Raw genomic sequence first — 25,842 nt, forward strand, 5'->3', positions numbered from 1 at the left:
ACTTGTCAGTACTGCAGAGTGAAACGTACTTGAAATCTAAATATTTTCCCACGAACTATTCATTTTATACTCACTCGTTAAAGTTTCTTTTGGTTATTTATTCAATGCTGTATTGAAGGAAGTTTTCAGAAAAAAATACACAATTGTTTAGAATTTCATATGTAGCAAAAGTCATATGACATTTACAAGTTCTTATAATCATAAGCCTAATGGCCTAGTGAAGTGAAAAGGGCTTTGAAAGTATAACGTGAAGTGAAATTTGATAGAAAGTATAATATTACACGTAATTTCAGCAAATATGAACATTCATGACAAGCATTCATCCATACTAAAATCTATCAGAATGAACGAAAAAGCGATAGATACAACATACAACATGTCTACCTTGTTTTAATCAAACAAAATTCATACATCAAGTGAACTTTGCTTCACGAAACAAAAAATAAAATTTGTCAAACGAGATTTCGGGTTAATTATGCTCTGAAAATATGGCACACTGTCTCTGAAATTGCACATGATGACTCTCATGTCTAATATTCAAGAAAACACTTTGAGGATAGCGAGATTTATTGGCACTGGATGATTTTTTTTCTAGTTATATAAATTAGGATTACAAAATATTAATCACATGACAACCTCCGCCGGATTTTTATGTTGAGTAGTACTCTAAGGATAAACTCCAACCAATGTAGCTTATTTATAATAAAAATTAAAGCTACTACTCTTCCAAGATGCAAATTAAAATGCTTGTGGAGATCATGTGTAAAAGAATGTAGATGGTTGACGATGGGTTAAGCGGTGTTTGTCGCGATTTTTTTTTTAAGTTAAGCGAAGATTAGGAACGAAAATTATATGCATTGAATGTCATGCAATGAACTAATGAATGAAGAATGTGATTTTACATTTTTGCAAGCTGTTTATATATGTAGAATTCGATAGCTTTGGAAAAATGTTAACGGTTTAAATAAATGAATAAATAGTGATAAAGTTTCTTCTTATTCTAAACATAAATAAAGCATCTTACCTTAACATGCATAAACTGTTGATATGAACGTTTCAAAACACCTATTTGTGAATATCATAAAGTAACAAGGACGAAAACATTTATCCTAACAAAATTCTCCAATTAGAATAAACTTTTGCTTGATTAAGCTTAGTATTCGTACCGAAGTTATGGATTTTGCACCCAGACATGTTTAATATCCCTGATTATGCAAACTAAATTAAATTTTGACTGAATTCTAAAACTTTCCTCTGAATTTAAAAAATTATTTATAATCCATCTTTCTCAATATTTTCAAATCTCTTACAAATCTCACTCAATCGCTTTTTAAAATGAACTTGAAATTGATTGGAATATATTCCCTTTAATCATACTTTATTAATAGCCAGGATGTTTATTTTATTTAAGGTTCACTGAAAGGTGATCTTTTTTAATAAACATCTTTCGCTGCAAAGTTATTCATAACAGCGTTTTTTATTATTGTTTGTTACAAATTGTATATAGGCATTTAAAAAAAACTAGACGTTTCTTCATTATTTTAACACCAGCACTTTCAGATTAGTATAATGAAAGAAATTTTTACAAAGTAAAGTACTTCACTAAAAAGATGTGTGTTATAGGTTCATCAACTTGAGAAAAAGACAGACCATATTTATTACAGGGGTATTTTAGAGCATCTTGAAAATTTTAACAGGTTCTATCAATTTTTTGTTTGATGATGTGTAAAACTTAGTTTTTAAATTATGTGAAACAAATTGACGAAAATTCAATAACAAGTTCAGTGAAACAACATTTACTTTCTAGAATCTAAAAGATAGTTAGATGGGTATTCTTATTTAACAAATATACTTAGTAAACTACAATAGTACACTTTTTAAAATTTGGCAGAAATTTGAAAATTCCCTATATAATCTGTATCAATTCTTAATTTTCTTAGTTTTTTTCACTGAATTCTGAAGTGTTTTGCAAAACATAATCTGCAAGAGGTATTGGAAATATCCATAAAACAAAATCTATAAAATCTATCTTCTAGGCAACTATGACGTCATTATGATCTCGCAAACGGGTGGTATAAAGTGATCATGCTGTCTGAAACTCTTCAGAAACCACTAAATGGAATTTGATTACTTATACAAATTCTTTGCCGTATGATTCCATAATGCACCTTCTATTTTGTTTATCCATCCGGATGACTTCAGGGATTACCTATTGAAATAATTCGTTAGGGGTTAGTGGTACCATTCTTCCATCCCCAACTCCCCTGAAACCGCTGATTGGAATTAAGTGAAACCATCTCACATTCCTTAAATTTTGTTGGTCTATTTGAATGACTTTTAGAGTTCTGCTAGAGCAAAAAAATTAAAAACATATGTTTCTTACTAAGAAACCAGTCTTCTCCATTCAGATGTGATATTACTCGATCATAGCAATATGATCCATCTGTCCGTGGTTCTCAGATTTATACGGTTTTTGACAGGTAAGTACATTTGTTTGTTCTTTGTTTTATTTGTATTCTGTTTGCATGTTTTTTTTTATTTTATTTTCTTTTATATACATGGCCAAAAACTAGTGTTACTAATGATGTTATCAATAATGTTATCAAAAGCTGACACTATATAATGAATAGAAATAGAAATAACATAAACTGAATTCCGTATTAAGCTTCATCTATGCTATTAAAATATAATCAAGTTCATTTTTAACAAAAGGATTATTGTCAATATGGGCACTATAACTTAATAAATCATAAGAAGATTAATCCCGCCGTGCTTTTAAATAACACTATAACATAAGAGTTGAACATAGCATACTTTCCGTTCACCTTAAGATTCCATTCATTAATGTTCTACACAACAAACGTTTGCATATTCTAAGTACATATAATAGTATTTAAAACTTTGTTAGAGTGTAGTTTTAGGAGGATTTGAAGCCTTACAATTAACACCGAGATGTTTAATTGTTGATATTATCGAATGTCTCGATTGGATTGTCTTTCTAGGAGAATGTTTAAAATTATACCTCACAGAATGCTTCAAAACGCATTTTCATAAAAAAAAAAGTCGTATTGCCACAGGTCTAAAGGCATCACTTCAAAAAGGTTTACAGTCGACATACTGAACTCGTTAATCGTTGTGATGTGGTCATCTCCATAGTGTTAACAGACAAAGTCTTAGTCTCCCGTAAAGCAGATTTGACATTGTATGAAAAACACGGTGCGTGTATCTACGAAAGCAGAGAACGTTTAATGAACCTAGCACATGGTACATACTCTTAGTTTCAGATGCACATTTCTTCTTCTTTATTGGGGGGGGGGGGGTTCTTTCAATTAAATCGTTTTATTCATAGTGTTTTTCTCTAGTATAGTATTAGTCCCAAATCATGAATGTCGTGATTGTCAAATCATTGTCTCTTTACTTTCACTTGGATTTCAACTGTACCTGGTACTGCCTCTTCTCGATTTTATTGTTTATAACCCAAAATTAACATTATCTAGCACATCCCTCTTTCCCCTTGTAGTTTGTGTGATGCATTGGCACATTCACAAAACACTCCAAAGTACATTATATGATGAGGAAATAAGCTTTTCATTTTTCAGCATCCGTTCATAAATGTTTATGTTCACAAAATCAAAAAAAAAAGAATTAATTTCTACTTCGAACGATAATTCATTTTCACTCTCGCTACCCATGCCTTAATGACTTAGTGCTTCAAAAGAAATTTAAGTTTTATCAAGTAATTCTGATATATATATATCGTCTCAGAATGTGACGACTCTATTTGTTACACTGCTCCATCGGATCAAGTTGATACAGGGAAGATATATAAACGTATAGAAAGGTCTGAAAAATTCCCAACGATGTTAGAACTGTCAAATTTGCGATGCAAATTTTTGGTCGTTCCCTCCGCGGGACTCGAACTCGTACTGCTGTGACATCTATGGCAACACCGCCTGCACAAAGTCCAGCGCCCTAGACCACTCGGCCAGCTAGGCTATATAAAAATATAGCTTTCGCTGGCCGAGTCATTCCTCCTCGTAGGATTAATCTAGGGCTGTAACTTAGTACACGATGTATGGTGGTACGGGACAGTTCATTTAGATGTTAATATGTAGGATAGAGGATCAAATTAATGATGCATGTCACAACAAATCAATATTATACAACGTCTCAGAATGTCACAGCGGTAGGAGTTCGAATCCCGCGGAGGGAACGACCAAAACTTTGCTTTGCAAATTTGACAGTTCTAACATCTTTGGGAATTTTTCAGACCCTTTTATAAGTTTACGATATCTTCCCTGTATCAATTTCATCCGATGGAGCAGTGTAGCGAATAGAGTCGTCACATTCTGAAACGTTGTATAATATTGATTTGTTGTGACATGCATCATTAATTTGATCCTCTATCCTACATAATAACACCTAGATGAACTGTCCGGTCCTACTATACATCGTGTACTAAGTTATAGCCCTAGATTAATCCTACGAGGAGGAATGACCCGGCCAGCGAAAGCTATATTTTTTTTATAGCCTAGATGGCCGAGTGGTCTAGGGCGCTGGACTTAGTGCAGGCGGTCTTGCCATAGATGTCACAGCGGTACGAGTTCGAGTCCCGCGGAGGGAACGACAAAAATTAGCTTTGCAAAGTTGACAGTTCAAACATCGTAGGGAATTTTTCAGACCCTTTTATATATATATAAGGAAAAAGAATGTTTTCTGATATATGCTAATTATAATGACCTCATAATAGTGCCAAAATTATACGTCTTTCAACAAAAACTACTGATAATTGTAAATTTTGATGTTTGTAGGACATATTTACATCCAAAAAACTATGCCAACACCAAAGAAACAACACATATGACACTGGTGACAAACACCTTTACCACAGTCCAAAAATGGAAGGGGAATGCCAGTAAGATCATATCCTATCAATTTCTCTGTTGATACATAAATGTGGCTGAAGTTACTCAGCCGTCTTTTGGTTATCATTATTTTCAATGAGTCTGAGAAACATCTATTTGAAAAAAGATGTCCGATACTGAGAAAATAGAAAGCGAAAACATGCATGGATGGTTGTAACTCTGATTGATATCGTAATTACTAATTTTCCTATGGAATAATAACAACACCAATTGAACTGTTGTTGGGGGTCCAACAAACATCAGGCTTCATAACGTACTGATATAAGACTGGAAAAAAAATAGTGGATATGTCAGCTTAGCGTTTTAAGTAAGATTATTCTATAGACTTGAAACGTGCATAAAGTAGAATATTAATGAACGAAATCAAGCTAAATTCGTCCATCGAAATGGCGCAGTGTTCAGTTCTTTGACATAGTGTTTTCAAATATATGAATATTAAGAATATATAAATAACTGGACGTTGGGATATACAGTATTATAATATACTCAACTTGCTTAAAGAAATACCAATCTAACTGAAATTAGACCTCACACTCGCTCTCGTTTAATTAATATGTGCTCACACGCGACATATCATGGGTATTTCATGTCTGAAGAAGAACATTTTATGTTATCTGTGCAAAACACCAGTGAAAAAAGTTCTTTAATGCTTATAACTTGTGCCACAAACAAATTATCAACATTTAAATTTAACTTTCTACAGCAGTTTGGTATAAAAACAAGCTGGTACTTGGTTATGAGGAAACACTATGTCGTTTACTTGTTGTAATCAAGGTCTTCAAACAGGAAAATACGTTTATATACAATTAGTATTTAAATCTACATCTTAAGTTGTCAAGAACTTGTCAAAATATTTAATTCAAATTGTTCAATTCAGTTTTTTGACGAACTCATTTGCCTTTCTTTACAATCAAGGTAATTTGTATTTGCATCAAATATTGACATATATAATGAAAGAGTAATCAAAGGAACCAAGGTTATAGCGGTAATCAAAAGAATGTAATCCAGGGACAAAGACCAGACATGGAAAACAGACATTCACAACAAAGAACATAAAGTAACTAAAATCATACATACAAAGTAACAAAAGTAAATGAGCAACTCGGACTCCACTAAAAACTGGGAGCATGGACCAGGTGCACCGGTAGGGTAAGCGTTCTCTGCTTTTCTAGAAACACCCGCCGAGTTGCTCATAACTTGTGCCACTATTTTTACCGAGTTGCTCATAACTTGTGCGCTATTTTTGAAAAAGGAAAAATCTACATTATTCAAGTGTACTGAATTATCAATTATCAAATGCTAAGGATACAGCTTGGTTTGTCTAAATATGATACTGTGAACAAATAGGGGCCCAATATCTGAGTTTGACACAACTTTGATTCTGACTGCATATTTAACACATAGTAAGTCGAAGACACAGAGTAAAAATGATTACAGGACATGTACATTTAAAATTTACCTTTCAACTTTCTACATCTAAAATTGTAAATTCTTATATAATAAAAAAAATACACATTTTCACCCCCCCCCACCCCCCCCACCCCCACCTTTTGGTCTCTTTCATTCCATGCTCAATGCCTTTTACAGAAAATGATTTGCAATAACATACAATAAGATACATACATTCAGACTTTCAACACTGGCCATGAAAAATATCAGTAAAACAGTAAAAATTTAAGTTTTTAAATACTAGTATTTGCTTGAACCTTAATTTCTAATCAATTAGGGCCAAATAAATCCCTGAAATTTATCAAAGTCTTTCTCTTCTGATATAGAACCTAGGGTTACAGTTTCATACTGGTCCATTTACTTATGTTAGGAGCATAAACACTAAAATTCTAATTAAACTTTAAATGCTATACAAATCTTGTCAAAGAAGAACTTCAAAGACAGATGGAGGTCATTTTGTAGAATGACAACAAAATTGCTGAACTGATAAACTCTAGATAATAGTCAAAAGGAATTGTCAAAAAGAAACATTTGTATGACAAATGGAAATATCTAGGGGAAAAAATGACAGAAATGGAGGGTTAAAACAAGTTTAGTCAAATCAGTAGCTGAAACAAGATATGAACAGTAAAGAAAAGAAACTAAATACAATTAAAATGCAGGTTGAACAAAGAAGTCACCAACTTCAAAATAAGTCTTGAACTTTGCAGGGAAGATGAAAATATAAGCTACAAGATACAGAAGACCAATTTGTTGACAGTATGAAAATCTATCATATATAATATGTTTGTCAGAAACAGAATATTTCTTAATACGAACTAGAAATCAGAAATAAAGCAGTGTACGAGACTTTTTTTATATAATTCACTGACACCCAATGACAGCAATTCAGTAGGACTTGTTGTTTGGAACCTATAGCTATATTCTTTTTCAGCAATGACAAACATGTTGTTTATTAATACCCAATATGTATTTTGTACATATCCAAATAAAAATGTAGCACCGAAGTATATATAGTTTTTCCTTTTTTTCATTCTGAAGCACTTCCGGCACCAACTCTTTCCATGCACTTTAAAAGCGAATACAATGCACATCTCTACTAGTACTAGATAGACAACTTATATACATTGAACAGAGAATGTGTTGATACTTTTTATCTTTCAGCTTTGAGTTCCAATGATTGCAACCAACCATGGTATATTTTTAATTCTCATTGAGAAACCTGTAAATCATTACTACTAATCCTATTTATTTCTTCACTCTATAATGAGGCTCCTAAGGGGTCCTTCTAAACTTAAACAAATTACATGTTTATTCTATACTTTCACTACTGAAGTCTATTAAACTTACCAATCACTGCCAACTTTTTTATTTTGATTAAAGTCATTACATAATTCATCCTCGTCTTATTACTTTAAATCCCTACAAGTTACGTATTAGGATGTGGTTAGTATATTACTCACCCATCATTGCTCTTTCTTTTTTCACTCTGTCATTATCCTTCAGTAATGTCTCTATCAACCTTTGTTGTTTATCTACCTAAATAAAGATTCATTTCTTAAAATATTGATTTATTTTAATTAAGGAAAATAAAGCAAGACTGAGACTCTCAGGAGCCTGAATCGCTCATTTGGTTCATAATTCGCTTTTCAACGGCAATAACTCCAAAAAAGAATCATTCTACATCTTCCAGCAAATGAAACCACTGGTAAGTCAGATCGATTAAAATTTTCCGACTTTCTATTATGGCTTTTAGGAAGTTGACAAAAAAACTGCATAAAACATTATTTTTCACCTTTGAAGGGCAATAATTCTGACAAGGAGTCATTCTTCAAAAAAAAAATATCAACAACTGTTAGCTTTATTATGGTTTTCAAGATATTGGCTAATAACTGTGAATGGGCATTTTTTTGTCTTTCAAGGGCAATGAGTCCTCATTTAACTTTGACCCAATGACGACTCTCATATGCCTTACCAAAACAATCATTTCGTCGATGGAAAGTTGGAATGACCTTTCTAAAAAATTTAAGATTTTAAAAATACAGCAGAGTATTGTACCACACTAAACAGAACACTGAAGAAAAATTGTAACCTCAGTATTTTTTGTGGTATACATTTAAGTGTGAAAAATAGTACAAGTAGAAAAAAAATTATACTATGAATCATTCATTGTTTTGAAACTATGAAATTGAAGTCTTTTTGTACAAAGTGTCATATATTTGCTTGTTAAAATCTGTAAAAAAAAGGAACTACAAAAATTAAGATGTTAACAAAAGGACCGCTTATCATGGAAGCATCAACTAGTGGATACTTTCCCACCATCCATTTCAGTTTTTAAAAAATATGAGCAAAAAAGCCATAGTTGCTTTTTACCCCTTTTTTAAAAGGGTCATAAGGACATTAAACAATATCAGGGACTATACACCTCCTGAAACATGTAATATTCCCATTTAAGCATGCTTCATGTGCGTGTTTTGTGGGATTGTGTAACATGCAGCATGGGATTTGTGTGTGTGTGTGTCTTTCATGTGCGCACTAAGTGCTTTGTTCTTCATGTATCATTCAATGTTTTTTCCTTTGGTTTGTAAAAATAGCTCCAATGGTAGATCAATTTTATGGAATACCATTGTAATTTTATTTTCTATGCCAAAATCACTGTTCCTTTTGCATTGAAAAAATAATCAGGAATCAATACATGTAGGAGATAATTGGTTTCAAATTTTGGTACATCAGTTGTACATATATTATGCTGATAATGAAATACTGCCAAAATTTGAAGGGCCTTCCAAAATGGTCGGGTTGAAGTTTCCTGAATTATAGCTTTTTGTTTGTCATTTGAGAATAAAAATTGAGTATATTTTACCCCAATTTATAAAATTTCAATATTTTCATACTCTCAGACCGGTGAAAATGCTTTTGCAATATACCATGCATAATAAAATGGACATTTTTCTTATCAACAATGCAATATTCTCTTTTTTAAACTAAAAAAATTGCATCACATTATTTAAAATAGCCATATTATTTCAAAATAGAGTACTTTTCACCAATACTTTATGAAATTTTGGTATTTTGATTCTCCTGGAACAAAGAAAATGTGTTTCCAATGATCCATATACAATAAATATGGACATTTTTCACATTAAAATTACTTTCTTTTCATATTTAGAGCAATAAGATGGTATCGCCACAGTCAAAATAACTTTATTATAAAAAAAATTGAGTATATATTATCCCAATTTTATGAAATTTCAATATTTTCATACTCCCAGTCAAGTGAAAACTTTTCACATTGTACCATGTACAATAAAAATGGACATTTTTCATATCAACAATGCAATATTTTCTTTTTTTTAGACAAATAAGATAGTATTGCATTACTTAAAATAGCTAAATTAGTTCAAAATAGAGTGTTTTTTGTCATTTTCCCCTGTCAAGGACAATAACTTATAAGAAGGCATCTGACAAATTTTATGCCAGAAAACTTTTGTAGTCCTAAAAATAAGGATCATTTCAGCTATCAAAAGAATTTGGCTAAACCTAACAGTTTTGGAGATATATGCGAAAAACTACTGTCTGAGCCCTATGTTCTATTTTCAGTAACAGTGGCCATGTTTTTTGACGAATCAAAAAACCCCACTTCAATTCTATGCAGGATACCCCAAGAAACACTTATACCAAGTTTTGTTTCAATTGGTAAAACAGGAGAAGATTTTTGAAAGAAATAACATTTAAAATAGCAAAAAACTTTGAAAAAGGGCAATAATTCCAACATGGCTTAATATATAAAAATGAAAATCTGACCACAGATTGATCTCATCATGCTAAACACTTTTACCCCTTTCAAAATGGGCTAAACCTAACCGTTTTGGATATATATTGAAAAAAATATTGTCTGATTCCTATGTTCTATTTTTAGTAATGGCAGCTATGCTTTTCAACGTATCAAAAATCCCCATACCAGTTCTATGCATGATACCCCAAGGAACATTTATGCCAATTTTGGTTCCAATTGGTCAAGTACTGTCAAAGGAGAAGATTTTTGAAAGAAATAACATTAAAAATAGCAAAATAACGTCTAAAAAGGGCAATAACTCCAACGTGGCTGAACAGATTAAAATGAAAATCTGACCACAGATAGGTCTCATCATGCTGAACACTTTTATCTACTCAGGATTGGACTTAATCTAACCATTTTGGAGATATATGCAAAAAACTATTGTCTGACCCCTATGTTCTATTTTTAGTAATGGCAGCCATGCTTTTCAATGTATCAAATATCACCATACCAGTTCTATGCATGATACCCCAAGGAACATTCATACCAAGTTTGTTCCAACTGGTCAAGTAGTTTCAGAGGAGAAGAGTTTTGAAAAATTGTTAACGACGACAACAGACGACGGCAGAAACCAAGTGACGGCAATAGCTCACCTGGCCTTCGGCCATGTGAGCTAAAAATTGAGTATATTTTACCAAAATTTTATGAAATTTCAATATTTTCATACTCAAAGACCAGTGAAAATGTTTTCACAATGTACCATGTGTAAAATGGACATTTTTTCATATCAACAATGCAATATTTTCTTTTTTTTAGACAAATAAGATAGTATTGCATTAGTTAAAAATAGCTAAATTATTTCAAAATAGAGTGCTTTTACTGCAATGAACCAAATTCAACATATATGGACATTTTACACATAAAAATAGTTTTATTTATTTCATATTCAAAGCAATATGATTTAATGGTAAAAAGACTTTATCAACTAAATTTTTTAAGAATTTTTCTTCAATTTTAAGAACTTTCTACATTTTCATACTCCCAGACCTGAATGGCAATGCTTTCACAATGTATGATGTATAACGAAAATGAACGTGATTTTATACTAAAACATTTAAAGACAATTAAAAATTGTGTATATCAAATGTGTTTATTAAAGCATAATACACATTAATGTAAAATTACATGTAAAATGTTAGCAATCAACAAAATACGACGAACACGTACACTGCATATCATAAATTATTATTAGTTTTGTTTTGCAAGTTAGATTTCGAAATAGATGAATACTTTCGGTGGACATGATCATTCCTTTATCATGCTTCGTGCAATGTGTTTCGTGTGACTTTCGTGTATTGTGTTCTTTGTGTGCATGTTTCGTGGGATCCTGTTTCGTGCGCTTCGTGTGCATGGGATTGGGAATGTTACACGTTTCAGGAGGTGTATCTCTTATATAAGGTCATAGGTCATTATACAATATAAACAAATGGTCTTCTATAAAAGATGTTTTGCTTTGTATTAAAATTCTAAATTAATTTAAGATCAAGCCAATATCAATTACAGTCATCACATTATTCAAGAGCAATAACTTGTGTAAGGATTTGTGTAAGAACCAAAACAGGAGAAAGACATTCATTTTGTTTGTATCTCCCAATATTATCAAGTTATTTAATGTTTTTGCTTTTTGTCACATAAATCTGTTTCCCCATCATTCCAACCAACATAATGTCCATTAAAGACTTACTAATGCCTTGAGCTGTATGATTTCATGTTTCATTCTCATCACTATAGAAACTTGACTCTGGTACATTTCTGTACTTTTTGATTTCCTGAGAAAATAACAATACATGTTAAGGTTACTGACCTCTCAAACAAGGAAGACAAAAGGAACCACCAAGTAAACATTCTGAGAAAACAAAGCATAATACACCACACAATAAAATTGGAAATATGAGTATAAAAAATAAGTTGATACCTCCCACTCCCCTTCCCAAAAACGTTATTGGAAAACCCCAATTAATTCAGAGGTTAAATAGGATGTCAACTCTTATTGCATCATCTGACAAACAATAAGTGAAAAAAAATCAAGGGAACCAAGAATCAAACAGTAATCCAAGGATAACAACTAGACAAGGAAAATAGACACATGCATATATAAGCAAAAAATAACAAAAATACAACATACATATAAAGAATTTAAGTGAACAACCTGGAATCCATTAAAAACAAGATCATGGACCAGGTACACCAGTAGGGCAAGCAGTCTCTGCTTTCCTAGAAAAAACCAGCTAAAGTGCTCATAAAATTCATGTCCAAAAGGAAAAGTAAACTATGGTAAGGTGAACAAATTGGTTCTCATGGTTTAAGTTTTGTCAAACTATTCCATTCAACAGTTTCAGATATGTTGCAAATTAGAAAATAGTCATCTTTGGTCAATAAATGACATTATCCATATTTATTTCAAATCAATTTTCATGGCGTATGATACACTGTAACTATCCACCAGTTCATGATGATGACCATAAAACTTCTGTAGTTTTTACTTCAATCTTGAAGCAACATAACCCTGTTCCAGAAGCCTAATTGTAAGAAGTCTAGCATAATACAAAAAGTCTGAGTAGTACTTACGGCAAGCTCCAGCATAATGTTTGAGTTGTGATTTGAAACTCTATATGCAGGTGCTAAAGGGATGTTGCCACAAATGAAAGGAAAGTTGACAATTCCAAATGAAAAGTCATCAAGTTTGTCATAAAGTTTGGTCAATACTTTTTCCTTTACCATCTATCTCAAGATATGAGGCTGATTTCAGTGTCTGTAGTACCCTTTATCTCAAGTTCTTTGGGGTAGATGCAACGTATCAAATCCCCGAAACTAGGATTGTTTAACGATAATACATCATCTATATAGCCAAAACTTAGATAAAAGGATCTAGCTAAACTATATTCTTTCCTACGGATCAGATCAGCTATAAAGTCATGAGTGCAAGTTTCATCAAATTCCATGCACTAGTTTCAGAAAATTTGGGATAGAAACTGGGGAGGGAGGAACAAACTGGGGGTGCTCGTTAGTTCATAATAAAAGCTTAATACAATAAAAAATGTAAAGTATACCAATATAGTACTGCTTAGTTAATAAAGGCACATTAACCCATCCAATATGCTGAACTCCATAAGACAAAATGATATACTAAACTGGTTAGTCAATAAAAAGCACAAATAATAATTATCATCAAATTGGTTGCTCCAATTCTTAAACCAGAAGTTAAAATTAACACTATCTAGTGGATACATTGCTGTGCACAGTTATCAACATTCTGGTCAACAATTTCACAGTGAATGGTTTCCAATTATGACTTCCTGAGATGACAGCATCTGAGGGAATAATAGCACAACTTGTAAAGCCAGTATTTGGAAAATCATAAAATTATCTTACCATTTATTAAATTCTTGTTCTAATTCAAATACTTCAAATTCTGGAATTTTGATTGTCTTCAACAGTGAATGCCCTAAAAAATAAAATGGAAAACAGAATTAGTCACACAACAACTGGTTTTATAATAATTCATGACTTACCATTTTTTATGATTTTCATGAGTTGTCTCAAACCAAGAAATTAAGAATCCAAAAGAACAATAATGTCTTAAAGATGAATGAGCTAAATCAACTGAATGAAGACATACATTATTAATGCTAAAGATTGAAAAGGATCATAGTTTTATATACTTCTCTTTTACTAACATGTAATTGTAAATGTCAAGTTGTACATTTCAATGAGTAGACATTTCATTAAAAAATATATTACCTGAGAAACCTGGTAAATAGCACATTAATGTACAATTTGTGAACTGCTCTGCTAAATCACTACAATGAGATAAAAATCATATCAACATAGCAGGAACACAATGAATAATCAATCTCTGAAAATTCCATTAACATTCACTCAGGGGTTTACCAGTAGTTCCAGGAATAAAAGAAGAACCCCATTCCATCTTTCTTTGTTAATGTATATTGCATGATAAGCTGATGGAAACTGAAAATTCATTTAAATAGCAGATACATAATTGCATTACCTTAAAATCATTCCAAAAAAAGTTTCATTAATTCCATCAGAAGTTACGAGGGGCACAAAAGTGTAACAGATGAATGGATGGAAGAACAGTTGAACAGACATCAACATAACTGTACATGGTTTGAGCAGGGGAGTACAATACATATATCTAGTATTGGAATAATAAAGTTGATGCTTCCAGTTTAAAGTTGTATTCATTAAAACCTTTGTTTTATCTGTGACATATGTGACTAAAACCTACATATGCTGAAAAATTATATATGTTTTCATCTTGTATGAAAAAAAATAAAAACATAATAAACTTTAAAAAAAAAACTGTGAGTGTATCTCACTACAGGACTCCCCCCCCCCTTCCCCAGTAATAAGGGAGTGTATCTCACTACAGGACTACCCCTTCCCCAGTAATTACATCAAAATATAAAAAAAATGTTTTCAAACAGAAAGTTCCCAAGTCAAATTTTTTCACAAGAATGTATGATTTGGTTGAGCAATTCCATTGCAATTAATTTAACAAATTTTTAAGGAATCAAAAGTTGACAAGTTTTTGATCATTTCAATTTGTAATTTATTCTGTTGTTTCTTCGATTAAATATAAAACAATTTGTTTAATTCTGATATTTTCAAATTTGATTCGCTTGCATTTTGTTGAACTTAGTTGCTTGGTGTATTAATTTTTTAACAGTTTTTTTAAACTATTGATTTGAACAATTACAGGAAGTTCTAAAAATTCAAAAATTCAGACAGGTCATTCATGGATGAAGCTGTGGAACTTTTTTTCAAGATTAGTAATTCAAATTTAATTTTACACTAGAAGAATTAACAGCAATGTTTGTAAGAACATCTAGTATATAACAAATTCTTCTAAAGAGGATTTGTGTGAACCACAATTACAGAAAAGTAGCTGCAAATGACCTACATGTGTATTAATTTAAACTGGCAAATGTAAATATGCATGTAGCAAATTATGGTACATGTATCAGAAAGGAACAAAGCCATAAATGGTTTTAACAAGATAACATTTCTTACTAGAAGTAAAGTTATATATCTAAATACTTTTCACATTATATGAATTATTTTATTCTGAGAAATTTTTATACAGAGGCTTAGAAATAAAGGGCAATAACTCATAAAAAAAACATTTCATTGAAATTTATTAGATCAATTTGGTTGGAATTTGTTTTTTTTATTTGTAAGCAATTTATATTTTTGAGTTGGTTATGATTTGTTTATGATTTGCTTGTAACTTGGCTGCCATTAAAACAACTGAAAATTTGATTTGCTTTTGATTTTATTGCAATTTGATAACTGAGATTTGTTGGCTCATTGCATGGCAATTTGATAACTGAGATTTGTTGGCTCATTGCATGGCAATTTGATAACTGAGATTTGTTGGCTCATTGCATGGCAATTTGATAACTGAGATTTGTTGGCTCATTGCATGGCAATTTGATAACTGAGATTTGTTGGCTCATTGCATGGCAATTTGGTAACTGAGATTTGTTGGCTCATTGCATGGCAATTTGGTAACTGAGATTTGTTGGCTCATTGCATGGCAATTTGATCACATTCAAATCACATTAAAATTACAATTTGTTAATGATTTGATACTGTGATTTGTTAAAAGTTTCACCTGAGTTGATGTTACTTCAGTCTGAAATCAAATCCACAATAAAGCCTCCCTATATTTGTTGAAATATGAAGTGGCTATATATATATGATAAGTAGTTGGAGAAAAAACTGTACGATAGTAAAGTTGTGAATGGATGGACAGACATTGTAATCACTTTATACATTTTGCAAAATTAAGGGTGTACCTAGTAACAGAGCAAATACAAACCTCCATCTACTATTTAATACTACATCATCAGAGAAGCCATATTTCTGGAAGAACTCTACAGCAGCATTATCAGCATGTACTACTATTGCATCATACTGACCAACTATGGCAGGCTCTATAACTTGCTGAAATAGATTTCAGAGATTAAATTTGTCGAGGATTTTCTAACTCGGTGTTTATCATCCAGGAACAATAATAGTCAAGCTTTATCATAGACCGGTATAAAAACAATACATGTATAAATTTGTAATTCATGTGAATCACGTAGCCTATTTGTCAGAAAAAAATATGCAATTAACCCATTTTATGGGAAAATACCTATTATTATCAATAGTTAAGTGTGATGTATTCTTTTATCATGTCTAATTAAATTTCTGCCATAGTGTTTAGTCATAAGTAAAAAAATATTGTGAAAACAAAGTTCTTTGAAAACTGAAGTATTACACTAACATTGTATTGTTGTTTTACCCATTTAGGTACATTTTTTAGTAAAGTTTGAAAAATATGGATGCAATGAAGAGGAATTTCTAATTTTTGGTTTTATTTTATGCAAATGAGAGCAATTTTTTACATGGATAAGATGGGAAATGTTTTTGTTATTTGAGTTTCTATGCAATTAACAGGTATGAAATAAAGTGGAATCCACTATAAAAATATTTAATATTATCAAATTATCAAAAGTGATGAAATACAATAAGAATTTTAAAGCACGCAATTTTTCTGAATTTATAGTGACACACATAATATTGAATTTAGAGTTTGATACCTTGATGCCTATAAAAATACCAATATAAACAGCTCTGATAAAAATATAATGCAAGGGAAGTAAATCATATCAAATTGTTAAACCTATTTTCATTTTATGCCTTACTCAACTAAGTTGTCTTTCTTGAACCATTTCTGTTACATTAATCAACAAAACTTATGAATTAAAACATAGATATATCTATTTCCGATGCAATACAGACAAAATTTAAGGAAATATTTGAAACTTTTTAAAGCACAAATAAATTCAGAGACATAATTTATCTTGCATGTATTCTGGGGTTTTGTCAAGTGAAGGTGAAACATCAAAACTAAAGAATTCTATAGCAGTTTTCCATAGTTTGTTTATGATAAATTAAGAATATTGTGTTATTTTCAGAACAATTAGATGTAGTATAGACTGATTTAGATCTACATGTATAAGGTATGGTAAAAGAGAAGACAAATTACCTGGAGTAGATATTTACCAATACCATACTTCCTAAACCGTTTTCTCACTGTAATTAGTGTTAAATGTACAACTCTTTCTTTGTGTCTTCTGAAAAAAATATCCTGAATATATTCTGAGTTAAAAAACAAAACCATTTGTAAGATAATACTATTAAGTTGACTAGTGGCAATTTGATGCTGTCCATTTGTGTTGAAATATACTGAAATAATGGAAGCAGGAGGTTTGGTGTGCTATAAAACCTGGTTTAACCCACCTTTCATTCTGAAAAGCCTGTACCAAGTCGGGACCATTGCAGCAGTTTTCCAACTTTCCAAATGTGCCCTGTTATTGCCATTTGTTAAATGGACTTTCCTTTTAGACTATGCCTTTTGACTACTGCTTTTATCATTTTGGTAATTTTGCTATTACCCTTAACTACCGGTATTTAGTTGAAAGCAAATTTGATTTTTCTATAAATAAAAATAATTTTGTTAACCTTTCAAAAGTTTAACAGAAGCAATTAATTCCACCTTTGACTAGCTGACATACAAGCCCATCTTAACTCTATAATAACATTATCAACATGTAATAATATAAACTAAGAAAATAGAAACCATATAATTTTATACAAGTTATGGCCTTTGAAATGATAAAACAATCCTATGACCCTTCATAAGAGTTATAAACCTTAAAATTGAAGAAGTAGACAGCCTACACTTACTTTATACTTTTTTTAAAACACGAAGCCATAAACTTAATATAAGTAAAAGATGTGAAGATTTGAGAATTGATAATATTGAAAAACTCTCCATACAGATGTTTTCATTTCTACTTAAAAATTTTCCCTGAGAATATGGTGAAATAATTATGACAATAATATTACAACCATTCTTAATGATTTATTCCTTTTTTAAATTAGAGGAGTTTCAAATTAGAACTGGAGATGAACAGAAGGACAGACAGCATGATCACTATAAATTTTATTATATCCCCAGTTGAAAAGCAGGCGTCGATTTCACAAAAAGTCGTAAGTGTGAAATTGATTGTAAATTATGACATCACAATGGTATTTTAGGTTGTGACATTAGTACTTACGATCAACTTTACACTTACGACTTTTTGTGAAATTGACGCCAGCTTTTCAACTGGGGATATAATAAAATTTATACATAATTTGGCTGTGTTCTTACATGTATTTCTTTTCATAAGTAGCACATCCTATGATTCTGTTTTCTATACCAACATCTGCTTCTTCTACTTTCTCTTTGGCTTTTCTTTGTTTTCTTCTACTAACTGCACACTTAATGAAAGAGTTTATACCCAGAGAAAAATCTTCTTCCCTATAAATACAAAAAAACTGTAGTAATGGGCATGCATATCAAAATATAAATAATATTTTGTGCAGTAATTTTACTATTATAGACCCAAGGCTTGTCATATTGATTGAAGACCATTAACTCAGCCAACATGAAATCACTACGTAATGATATGGCTTATTAGATGATGTGGCCTTAACAATGAAGTTGTAAGTGTTATGTTTTATCATATCCATTCCTGTTCCATGAAAGGTCTGGTAAAACTTAGCAAATATCTGCAAAATCCATAGGGAAAAAAAATTATTTATATACTCTAAACATATTAATTTTTGTGATTCCTAATTTTTGACGATTCTGTCAAGTGATTATTTTCATGGGTATCAATTTTCACAATTTAAAAAAAAATGATTAGCATTATATAATATTAAAAATCAATTTTGCAGGTACTATTTTTCACAGTTTTCTGTCCACAGCAAAAAGAGCGAAAATTAGTACACCACAAAAATTAATATGTTTACAGTAGAACTTACTGCTCATCATCATCTCCTTCCTCCTCATCCTCTTCCTCAGACTCTGTGTCACTATACACACTAGCAAACTTGCTAGGAGGTGAATCTTCCTCTTCATATTTATCTTTGTCATCTACTGTACTGTTTTCTTCTGTTTCATCTTCTTTGCCTTTCTTTTTTGAGTCTTTATGTTCCTCTAAATTACTTATGGTGTCTATAAAGACCAGTTTATAACAATGAAAACATAGGATTGGAAGAAGTCAGGACCTTCCCCTATGAAACCCCTCAATATAACTGACTCAAGAGAAATATGAACAGTGTCAATCATTAACACTATATACCTGGTAAAATGTATAGATCTTGGACATGAATAGAGTAAGAATACTAACCAAAGTAAGCAGTTGAAGAAAAATGAATCAGGCAATGTCCCTTGTAAAACCACTTGTAATAGTCATACAGACGAAAACAAGTACAATACATGTAGCACCTTACTCATCCTTTTATACCATTAAATTTAATGATTTTAGCAGTTTGATCACATTTCAGTAAAGCAAAAAAAATTGAGAACTATTAAAATGGAGCAATTTTATCCTGGTTTTTACTTTGATGGAGTCACAGTGTAGGACATGAGTGATGCCACTGTGAAGAGTGGAGAAATCAAAGTTTTGCTTGATAGTAATATATGTTTCCATATATACCTTTCATATCTCTGACAACAACAATAGTTCGAGCCCACTTTTCACACACAGTAGAATATAGAACATCTGGTGTCATCTCTGACAAAGAAACATCATACAACCCAACAACTGCATGTAACAAGTCTTTATTTTTTATCTGAAATACAAAGAATTTAATTTAATTTATACAAGATATGTACATTGTACTAATTCAACTCTAAGCAAATCTGAAGTCTGACCTGTCCTTCATCTAATATATTTTAAGCTACAACCTTGGTGGAGTCAAACAATTAACCATCAATTTCAGTCTTTGGCATGATTTGGAATAGCATGACCTAGGAAAATTACTGTACTCATGACAAGAATGTACTCCTGCAGAAGGTAGTTAAATCTGTCACACAAATAGATACTGTTATTGGTAAGTATCATTCTAACTATACACAAGCAATGGGTGGCACATCATTTTTCTCAATTTTGTCTTTTTAGCCTCAAATATATTCAATACATCTAGAAAACAACCAAAAAGCTTTTTGAAACTGTCCTGAAGCATCTCTGAAGAAGAAATTTTTTTTTATTTCTTATTTAGGGAAAAAGGGCAGGAAAATTTTCCTGCCTTTATTCTATTGTAAAATTTTCAACCAAATTTGACAAATGAATATCTTAAAAAGGAAAACTTTACAAACACTTTGATGGTTTTCATGGAGGGTAAAAATAATTGGATAATGCAATTCTAAGTTTCTGTAGTTTTTTCTTCATGTGCCACACCTTATACACATTTTGCCTGATTCTTAGACAGAGAAGTTCTTTATCACTGAAAACTACACACAATGAAAAATCTCTAACTACAAAAAAGTACATGTACATGTATTTTAAATGAAACTACTTGTATTCAATTTAATTTGCTCTTTGATAGATCTTTTTAAATGTTATTTCAGAAATTCTAACTACATTTTATCACTTTTTTTTCATTCTTGCTCTTTGAGTGCATGTATTAGTTGACAGAGGCATTTAGTTGAATATATATGATCAGAAATTACTATGAGTTATTGTTATTGAGAATCCTTAAAGATGTCTCACACTTTCAGTCCTGATCAATACCTGCCAATCTGACCAATGTAGAAATGTAACTTATTTGTCATAATATGTATAAGGACTATTTTCATAAACATTTACAGGTTTGCAAAATTCTTCAAATGTTTGACAGTTTCTTAACTATAAATACATGTGAGACATGTTATGCTTTAATATTGAGAACATGTAAATTATTCAAGAAGCAATAATTCTCACCTGGATTAATAGTTTTAAAAGTTGAATACATGGTCAAACACCTCTGACAAAAATTTGCGAAGATTATATTTTTCATGATTGATACTTGACATTTAACTGAATAAGGGGGGTTTTAACATCCTTGACTACCTTGAACATATAAACATCAATCATCATTCTACTTATGTTAACTGAATAACATGCTAAAAAGTGCAAAAACGCATCAAAAAGTGCAATCAACAGATTTTCCCCAAATTTACACAAATCATAGATCTTTACACACTTTTACATATATACACAATGTATTTTTTAAATTAACATTACTCATCAATCTACTATTGGTTTGTTAATAAAAGGCTGAAACATGGAAAAAGGCAAAAACATGGAAAAAGGCAAAAACATGGAAAAAGGCTAAAACATGGAAAAAGGCTAAAATGACACTATCTGGAAGAGTAATCAAGGAAACCAAGGTTATAGTGGTAATCAAGAGAATGTAATCCAGGGACAAAGAACCCAGACATGGAAAACAGACATTCACAACAAAGAACATAAAGTAACTAAAATCATACATACAAAGTAAAAAAAGCAAATGCGCAACTCAGACTCCACTAAAAACTGGGAGCATGGACCAGGTGAACTGGTAAGGTAAGCGTTCTCTGCTTTTCTAGAAACACCCGCCGAGTTGCTCATAAAAAGTCAAGTCCGGGGTAGTCGAAAGAGGAAAGGAAAACTATGACACGTTGAACAAATCAGTTTTAATGGCGCAGGTGGATACACCAGAACGATCCATGAGTTCATGATGACGACAATAAAATTTCTGTAGTGATGACTTCAATCTTGTAGCAACATAACCCTGTACCAGAAGCCTATTTGTTAGAATTCTAGCGTGATACAAAAAGTCTGCGTAGTTTTGGCAAGCTTTGGCATATTGTATGAGTTGTAATATGAACAATCCATACGCAGGTGCTGAAGGCATGTTGCCACAGATTAAAGGAAGGTTGACAATTCTGAATGAAAAGTCATCAAGTTTGTCGTAAAGTTTGGTCAATAATTTTCCTTTACCATTCTAAGTGTAGGTCAAGATATAAGGCTGACTTCATAGTGTCTGTAGTATCCTTTGGGGTTGATGCCATGTATCAAATCCCAAAATTAGGATTGTTTAAAGATAATACATCATCTATATAGCAGAAACTGAGATTAAAGGATCTAGCTAAATGGAGATATTATTCCAAGTATCAACAGATTTTTCTGAAATTTGCATCAAAAATAGATATAGAATTTTGTCAATTTACATCAATCTGCTTTCATTTCCAAAATAATAGACAAAAACTGATAAAAATGTCAAAAATGACACTTTTAAGGGCCATAAGAAGGGTCAACAGATTTTTCTGAAGTTTGCACCAAAAATTAGATATTGACATAGTGAACATTTAATCAATTAAAATTTATCATCAGTCTGCTTTCATTATCTAAAAAATAGGCAAAAAATGATTTAAAAAGAAAAGGCTCCCCGCAGTCTGAATCACTTACCTAGTTAAATTTGTGCTTTTGAAGGGCAATAACTCTAACAAGGAGTTGTCAGACAATTTTGACTCAAGACGACTTTGATAGGACTTATAAGGATCATTTCATTCATCAACTGAAAGTTTCTTTCTACCTATTATAGTTTTCAAAGTGTTGGCTGAAAACTGCCAAAAACATCATTTTTTGCCTTTCAAGGGCAATTACTCTAACAAGGAGTCATTGGACAACTTTGATTCAATGCAGACTTTGTAGGCCTTATAATAAGAATCATTTTAGCAAATGGAAGATTTGGCTAGACCCAACGTTTTACGAGAAATATGCAAAAAACTTCTGACCCCTCTGTTCTATTCTTACTTTCAGAGGAGAATTTTTTTTCAGTAAAAAAGTAAGAAAAAAATTAAAAAAGGGCAATAACTGCAACATGTCTTAATGAATTTCATTGAAAATTTAACCAGACATAGATCTCATCATTCTAAAACTTTTAATCATGTCAGAATTTAGCTAAACCTAATGTTAGTGGAGATTAAGGTTCCGGAAATTTTGAAAGCCAATGTTGGTCATTTTATCAAACTTCAGCAATATAACCTTTGTACCAGTCTTTTACGTGCTCCAATTGAGATTAAATTTTTTAAAAAAACTTTTTTTTGTAGTTATTTAAAAATAAATATTGGAATTTGTGTTATTTCAATACATAGGTGGACAGGATGTTTATATACTAGTACTAATAAAATCACACAGACTGTAATTTATAAAGGTTGACAATTTTTATGTCCGATAATGGAAAATGGTTGTTGATCATTTGCAAAACTTGATGGCAATAGCTCACATTGCCTTTTACCAGGTGAGCTAAAAATTGACTTAGTGTCAATAAAAGATGTTTTATGGGTTGTTTAAATTGACACACACCAGCAGTAATTAAAATAAAATTGTTAACCCACAAGAAAACATCAGAGACATCATTTCATCCATAAATGTAAATTAAAGTAATGTCAAATGATTAAAACATAACTTCATGATATTATTTTTTAACTTTCTGTCAAGTTGTTTATTTCAACATGAAAATTTAACTTAACTAAAAGCATATTTGATTTAATTAATCAAAATACATGTAGATGAAGAACGATATACGCATAAATCACTGGCATCAGCGACTTAATTATAATTCCCTACTGGCACCTGTAATTCTTTATGTAGCAACTGACTGCAAAGTTCCTTTGAATTATGTAAGGCTTAGCATTGCCAATATTGTTTTCCTTGCATTTCTTAAAATATATACAAAGGGGGAATTGACTGAAGTTTAAATGGACATACATGTACATTAACCTACATGTACATTTATAGAACTGCCTCCACATTGGCTCAAGGGCAGAAGTGTATACATTTGAAAAAAAAAACATGGTAAATACATTGTAGTATTTTTTAACAACGTACTAAATCAAGGACCACAAAAAAAAGATTATTTGCTATGTTTTATTAAAACATAGTAGATTCTGTTAAAATGTTGGCTTGATTGACAGATTAGGCAAAATGACCCAGATAGAGTTAATGATAGGATATCTGAGAAGGACAAACTAGGGGTGGGTCATCAACCTGACACCACCAAGCCGCCAATTCAATCGGTTAGTAATATTTAATTAGTATTAAATGTAAAAGTTGGCCTATCATGAGAAAAGAGGTTAATTTCATATTCTACTTCAGGTTCAAATAATTGAGGAATCAGATCAGGATTGCTAAAATGGTTCCAATACTGTTTTTAGAATCATAACTCAGTGAAAAGGTTACAATATGGATGCAACACAGAACCTTTACCTCTGTTAGGCCACATCAAATTCATTTTGTAGATTATCATCCCCATCCGCCACTATTCAAAAGAGCCCACCCCAATTTTTTTTATTATTTTTTTTTACAGTGGTTCATATTTCCGGATTTCTTTTATGTCCGTATCAGTCACGACTCTACTTATACACGATACAATGTACTATAGACTTCAAGTCATAAATCAAGTAACATTGTGTATGTTTACAGAGTATCCTGGCATTTTTCGGCAGATCTCAGGATGGTTTCATTTTGTTAGTCCCATTAAAAGGGGAATTAAAGAAATGAAGCATTGGAATGGCACAAACATAACCAAAAGTACACATTTCCAGGATTTCTTTAACGAATTCATCAGCGTGAATTTTGACAAGAAAGACCCCATAGACTATGACAACAAAAGCCCAACTGTTTTTGTAGGCAAAATAAAGAATGAATTGACAGAAGTTGAACCTTCCCTGCAAATACATTTTGTCATCTCCTGCTCCGACAATTACTTCGAATATCAAATTGACAGAGAGCTTACCCTACTTTAATTTATTAAATTTTACAAATCTTGGAAAAATAAAACATAAAATCCTCCCACTGACCACATGTTTTAGTTGCTGTTGGATGCGAATCTACAAATTAACTTGATGTGGCCTTAGATAAGGTACATAATAGATATTCGTTTTAGTATGAAATGGTTGTACGGGGGTTAATGCACCTGTGTCTAGGAAAGCATGGATAGCAACTTCTTGTTTGACTTACTCCAGGAATGATAGAACTGTCTCCTGAGAATGCTGCTCCAAGATTACTCGGAGATAGTTGCAGAAGTCGACGAAAGTCAACAAGCACTGGGTACCCGGTGACAACTTTCCCATCAAGACTAGTGAACGTTTGTTTTCCGGATAGCTGGGCACCAGGGCGACTGTACATATCTTCATCTTTATCGTCTTCAAGTTCCATCAGAACATTTTTAAACATTTGAAGTTCTGATGGACCTAACGCGTTTAAACCTGCCAGATTTATTTTTTCGGCCATATCCTATGTAAACAAAGTAGTTTCGCAGCGAATAACTAAGTGTGTAAAACCAAAACAAAGACGGAATAATAAAAATTACGGAATATAATTTTATTTGAAGTCGGGTTATTGAGTACATATAACAAATAACATAAGATCTCAGGAGCTTTTATACCAACTACATATAATCATACAAACATCGTACAAGTTTATAAAAGACATACCTGTAGGCAAACATAAAAACATTTACATTCTATACTCACATCAACACTTGTTACTCCCGTAGTGGTATTAATTCAATGTGGATCCTGAAAAATTCGAAAGATCTTTTGGGGTCAATCAGTTCAAGACCATTATCAGAATATAATAGCATTAAAACCAATGATTTTCTCAACACTGTATACTTCTATTCCCCGTACTCAGTTAAATGTCTGACTTAAAAACATTATACATTGTTGTTTTTCCAAAAATGATGGTACACCTA

General features: G+C 31.6%; 1 protein-coding gene across 1 annotated transcript in view; it reads right to left on the bottom strand.

The window, feature by feature from the left end:
* The window catches only part of LOC148626984 (uncharacterized), a 36,967-nt gene extending 11,561 nt beyond the window's left edge, over positions 1-25,406 (bottom strand). Inside the window, exons 1-10 of the mRNA XM_088564851.1 lie at positions 25,107-25,406; positions 19,776-19,911; positions 19,099-19,291; positions 18,443-18,592; positions 17,273-17,360; positions 16,058-16,182; positions 13,954-14,012; positions 13,585-13,657; positions 11,897-11,981; positions 7,838-7,913 (exon numbers count right to left, since the gene is read on the bottom strand). Coding sequence (XP_088420977.1) covers positions 7,838-7,913; positions 11,897-11,981; positions 13,585-13,657; positions 13,954-14,012; positions 16,058-16,182; positions 17,273-17,360; positions 18,443-18,592; positions 19,099-19,291; positions 19,776-19,911; positions 25,107-25,379 — 1,258 coding nt within the window. The 5' untranslated portion in view covers positions 25,380-25,406. The remainder of the gene's footprint in view (positions 1-7,837; positions 7,914-11,896; positions 11,982-13,584; positions 13,658-13,953; positions 14,013-16,057; positions 16,183-17,272; positions 17,361-18,442; positions 18,593-19,098; positions 19,292-19,775; positions 19,912-25,106) is intronic.
* Between the last annotated feature and the right edge of the window lie 436 nt (positions 25,407-25,842).

The sequence above is a fragment of the Perna viridis genome, chromosome 1 (assembly GCF_037379345.1).
Source record: "Perna viridis isolate PV_CMFRI_1.1 ecotype Kerala chromosome 1, ASM3737934v1, whole genome shotgun sequence".
Classification (NCBI taxonomy): domain Eukaryota; kingdom Metazoa; phylum Mollusca; class Bivalvia; order Mytilida; family Mytilidae; genus Perna; species Perna viridis.